The sequence below is a fragment of the Monoraphidium neglectum genome (assembly GCF_000611645.1).
Source record: "Monoraphidium neglectum strain SAG 48.87 unplaced genomic scaffold scaffold03966, whole genome shotgun sequence".
In the NCBI taxonomy this organism is placed as follows: Eukaryota; Viridiplantae; Chlorophyta; class Chlorophyceae; order Sphaeropleales; family Selenastraceae; genus Monoraphidium; species Monoraphidium neglectum.
This window is the reverse complement of record NW_014009663.1, coordinates 1-5,304: the sequence shown is the minus strand read 5'-3', so window position 1 is coordinate 5,304 and position 5,304 is coordinate 1. Positions and strand designations below refer to the sequence as shown.

The 5,304-nt window shown below is 67.1% G+C and overlaps 1 protein-coding gene across 1 annotated transcript; it reads right to left on the bottom strand.

Annotated features, from left to right (window-relative positions):
- Nucleotides 1-139: 139 nt before the first annotated feature.
- On the bottom strand, nucleotides 140-601 carry MNEG_13662 (hypothetical protein; the record flags this gene model as incomplete). Its single annotated transcript, XM_014037866.1, has 1 exon — nucleotides 140-601. The coding sequence occupies one exon, from the start codon at nucleotides 599-601 to the stop codon at nucleotides 140-142; it is 462 nt and encodes a 153-aa protein (XP_013893320.1).
- Nucleotides 602-5,304: the final 4,703 nt, after the last annotated feature.

Sequence of the window (5,304 nt, the reverse complement as noted above, 5' to 3'; positions counted from 1 at the left end):
GGACAGGGGTGGTTGGGGAGAGGGGGGGAGGGGGTTCAGGCGCGCCAGGAGGCGGGGCAAGTGGTATGTGCACGAAGCAGGTCTTGGGGGGGGGGGCAACCATCTGCCCACTTGTGCGATCCCGCACACCCACGCCCGCTCACAGTCCTCCCTTATTCCATGCGCATGAGGCGACTGCCCTGAGAGGGTCAGCGGGCGCCCGTGCGCCGCGGCGTCCGCACACGCCATGCCGCACACAACCGGGCTTCGCACCCCCCTCTCTATTGAGCGGCGACGCGCCCTTTTGCCCAGCGGCGACCGGCCCACCATTGAGGAAGAAGATGACGGGCAGCTGCTTCTCCCCGGCCGGGGCCACGGCCGGGGCGGCCTGTGGCGCGCGCGCGGGCGGCCTGGGGCGCCAGATTACAAAGGTGACGGGCGTCTCCGCACTGCTGTTCGGGGCCGGCCGGTGGCGCAGGACCACTTGCTGGGGCTCTGACAGGGCTGATGAGGTCGCGGGCGCCGGCTGCTGCTGGGGTGGGGGGTCCGCCGGCCCCTGCGCCTCCTTGGGGCCAGGGCCGCGCGCTTGGCCGCGCAGCAAAGGCACCAGCTGGCCGACCATGGTGGGCGTGCCGTGTGCGCGCAGCAGCTGCGGTGCAGGCAGCGCACAGCCGGCCGGGCCACATTCTTAGGTGACAAAGTTGTGAGACAGCCGTGTGATATTGGCAGGGACAAAAGCGGTGTGGAAGCAAGGAGGCGCATGCATGCACCTCCTCACAGCTCAACTCACCGCCAAGTCACCGGCTGCACTGGGTGTCCAAGCTGCTGCAGCCAGCAGGCAGACAACCCAAGAGAATTTCAGTGTCCCATGCGCCATATTGCGTCCGGGTCGGACCAACAAGAAGGCTACTAGTGATTCTAGCGTCCTACCCAGCAATATCATTGGTGCAGGCGGATTTTGCGCGTCTCGAAGGTCTATGTTTCCATTGATTTGGGCATCTTTGATTAAATCACAAACGCCTGGTCCACCTCCTGGGATTATGGGACTGTTGCAGCAACTGAGTCAGCTGGTGCGACCGGCCACAAGTTGCCCCAAAAGCACGCATCTTACGATCATGAAGGGCACCCCTAGTAAAGATTGCGGCCTTTCGAAATGACGACAATTCAACGCGTAGCAAGCTCCTAAAAGAGCCTCGACTCTGCACCTGATGCAGCTGTTGCCATGGTCATGTCTTGTCAGCAGAGTCGCTGGCGCAACACTGTCGCCGCACGCACTGTTGCCAGCTGAGACGCTGCTGGTGCTCGCTGAAGCGGCTGTGCAGTGGCGTGGCCCTGCAAACCCATCCACAGCCATCGAGCTGCGCCGCCGGCGACCTCGCCGCAGGCGCTGACACACAGATGCGCATTACCTCGCCCCACTCAGAAGGCGCTGGTGCCCGCATGCCCGCCGGCTGGAGACCTCAATGCCTGGATGGCGGCAGACAAGCTGTGATGCGCGATGCCACTCGCTGCAGGTGCCCCTCGCTGCGCCGCGCTGCGCCGCCACCAGGGCGGCCCGCAGTGGCGGTCAGGAGGCCGCTGTACACCCGATCTCATGCGTGACTGTAGTCACGCAGCGAGCTCCGACAAGAACATAGATCCAGACCATATCACACGCATGGGCTCACCGTGGCCCTGGCGCATGGTCCCAGCCGCAGGCTAGGGGAGGCCACCGCTCCCCTATCAAACGTCGCCAGCCTCCATCATGACTTCTTGGCTGATCCTGCAGCCCGGCCTCAACTGAGCCATACCCCGGCCTGTTCCCGGTGGCTTGTGACTCTCGCCATCAGGCCGCCATCAGCCTGCCCAAACGGATCCAAGCGATGAGCAGGCCAGCTGTTTGGCGATGGGGCCCGTCACAGCAGCAGCGCTGCACTTGACAATACCCAGCAGGTGCCTGAGCACTCATACTCACGATACTTAACATGCTTATCACTAACACTGGCAAATCAGTAACTTCTTTGAACTTATGATTGTTCAAAGCCGACCACCACCGCAATGCATGTTGATGGCCCATCGCAGGTCAATCAGGTGAGCGCCGAGCTCGCTGCTGGCTGCAGCCGACGAGCTGACGAGTGCGTTCCAACTCTGGACGGGTGCGGCACTCACTAGAGATCTCCAATGTAAAATGAGGCCACAATGTAATGATGCAGCTGATCTAGAAGGCAGCACGAGCCGTGGGAGCGAGCGGCTGTGGTACAGCTCCACAGTACTGGGTGGGCGTCACCTGGGTGAGTCGTTCATTTGGCTGCCCTGCTTCACACTGCTGGATACGTGCGCTATCCTGCTCACGACTTGACATATATCGCTTACACCACAACACGGCACACTGTATCAGCTTGAGCACAGTACAGAGTAGATTCGCGTACAAAGTCCATCCACAATGGCCGTCCGCCATCACGCCTGGGGGGCAGCTGGATCTAGAAGCTCTATTAGGGCATAGGGAATGGATACAATTGTTGGTGATCCCTTTGGCAGGTGATCATGGCTGAGTGTTGCCGTGGGCCTGTGTCGTGCTGCTTTGCCGCGGCGCCGCCGCACATCCGCAGGGTCACTCCGCCACGTCTTGCAACCACAGGCTCGTCCTGAGCACCCAGGAGCCTTCAGAGGCGGGCTGGCCGGCAGCCATATGGAACGCGCGGATGTGCAGGCTGCTGGCGGGGCCGGGGCCGCGTGGCGCGGCGGGCGGCAGCGACAGCCCCAGGGTGCGCGGTCCTGGGGCGGGGGCGCGCCGACCTCTCAGCCCGAAACATGACTGTCCTTCCATCCTGGGGCATAGGTCGGAATGCATCACTTGGTCTGGAGCACAGCCATGCTTCACATCACGTCGTCCGCATGTGTCCGAGTTGATTCATTCCAAACCCGGTTGAACCCCCAAACCAATGGGCGCGCTTAGGCACAGCTACTAGTCGAGGTGGCCGTGAACAGCAGCGGTGACATCAGCGTCGCGCTGTCCCCTGCCCCCAACGACGCCGCGGCGGGCGCGGGCACGGGCGGGGCGGCGGCGGCGTGGCGAGCGGCGGAGGCCGCGCAAGGGTGCGGGCTGTCAGCGGTGGCGTCTGTACCAAACTGTGCTCGGTTTGTGAAGGTGGACGGGGCATGGTCAGGGTAGTTTGGGGATCGACAGGTGTGACCAGGCTCCCACAGTGAAGAAGCCCCCCCTCCTGACCCCTCACCCGGCAGACGGCCCTTCTTGCGTGCGCATGCTTCAGCATCACTGCGCTGCAACATCGCTTGGGGCCCCTGAATGCGTCCCGTGGCCGCCGCACACGCAGGTGCCCAGCATCTCCCGGCCCACTGGTGCCAACCCCGACGCCGCATCGCCGCCGGCCGCGCCGGCTGCCGCAGCGGGTGGGCCTCCGCTGACAACACCCTGTGCCGGCGGCGCAGGGGGCGCTACCGATTGCGGCGCAAAGGGTCGCGGCCGGCTGGGTGCCGCGCCAGGCGACGCGGCTTTGGAGGCGTATGCTGCTCAGGCGGCGCGCCTCACGGCGCTGTTCCTGCTGCTCTATCCAGAACAGGCGGCTGTGGCGCTACAGCGGCGACCACCGCAGCATGGGTTGCGAGACACTCAGCAGCAGCAGCAGCAGCAGCAGCAGCAGCAGCAGCAGCAGCAGCAGCAGCAGCAGCAGCAGCAGCAGCAGCAGCAGCAGCAGCAGCAGCAGCATCTGGAGCAGCAAGTGGTGCAGCAGCAGCAGGAGGAGGAGCCGGGGCAGCAGTTGCGCAATGTGGAGCAGCAAGGACATGGCGTAGCTGGAATGCAGGTTGGTGGGCAGGATGGCGATGCGCCGCAACTGCCCGGGCCACAGGCGCCGCAGCATATGCCCCAACAGCAGCAGCAGCAGCAGCAGCAGCAGCAGCAGCAGCAGCAGCAGCAGCAGCAGCAGCAGCAGCAGCAGCAGCAGCTGCAGCAGCCGCTGCCCGGGGAGGAGGCCGCTGTGGAGCGGGCGCCGGCTGCCGGGGGAGCGCCAAGCGGCGATGCTGTGCGGTGCTCGGCGAGGCAGCTTCTGGCCAGCTTCTCCTCCCAAGTGGCTGGCAGGTGCCCGCCATCCTCAGCGGCGCCGGTCCAGCAGCAGCAGCAAGAAGGCCGGTCGGCAGCGCAAGCCCAAGACGCCGCATCCGCAAACACAGCCGAGGTGGTGCTCGGCCCCCGCCCGAAGGTGTCGGCGCTGCTGCAGCCGCTGGCGCACCAGCAGTGCGGCCTGGCGGCCGGCGGCGCGCCGTTCCTGGCGGGGGCGCTGCCGGTGCTGTCTCACGGCGGCGGCGGCAGCAGCGGCGGCGGGGCCGGCAAGACGGGGCCCTTGGACTTGATAGAGCAGCTCGTGGCGCCACCGATGCACCTCGGCGGCGCCATCGCGGTTCCGCCAGGTCAGCAGGGCCTGCCGGCGCTGACGCCGCCCGCCGGCCTCCTGCTGCTGCTGCTCCTGCGGTCAGAGGCGCACGGCAGGCCTGCGGTGGGGAGCGCCAGGGGGCGGGCCGGGACTGTGGTCGGGGTGGCGGCGGCAGCGGCGGGCGGGCAGCAGCAACCGCTGGAGGCTGAGCTGGCGGCGAGGCTCGCTGAGCTGGCGGCCGCCTATGGGCTCGACGAGCCCGAGCGGCTGTTGGCGGCGCTTGGCACCTCACATGCGGGGCTTGCCGCGGCGAGCTCAAGGGGCGAAAGTGGCGCAGCAGTGGTGGCGGCGGCGGCGACAAATGTCGATGCCTGCTGCGTCTGTGGGCACAACGGGGAGGTCGTCGTCATCAGCGGCGGCCGCGGCGCGGGTGGCGGCGACAGCGGCGACGCCTTGGTCGCCTGCAGGGCGTGCGCCGTGTGCGCGCACGCGCGCTGCCTGTCGGAGGCGCAGCGGCGCGCGACGCGGCTGGGGGCGGCGGCCGGTGCCGCCGCCCCGCAGGCGAGCTCCGGCGGGGGCGGCAACCAGGGCGGCAGCAGCGGCAGCGGCGGCGGCGGCGGGGGCTGGTGGGCGTGCCCGTGGTGCTGCGCGGTCGACCCAGCCCTCATGCAGGGCCGCCCCGCCGCCTCGCTGCAGCAGGGACGCCGCCGCAAGCAGCAGCGGCCGCAGGCGGTCAAGACGGTGAGCTCGCCGAGCACCTCGTCGCAGCAGCAGCAGCAGCAGCAGCAGCAGCAGCAGCAGCAAGCGCAACAGGAGGATCAGCAACACCAGCTTCGGCGGCAGCGGAAGCAGCAACAGCGGGAGCAGGAGCAGCGGCAGCAACAGGAGCAGAGGGAACAGCTCGAGCGAGAGCAGCAGGAGCAACAGCAGGAGCGGGAGCAGGAGCAGGAGGGGG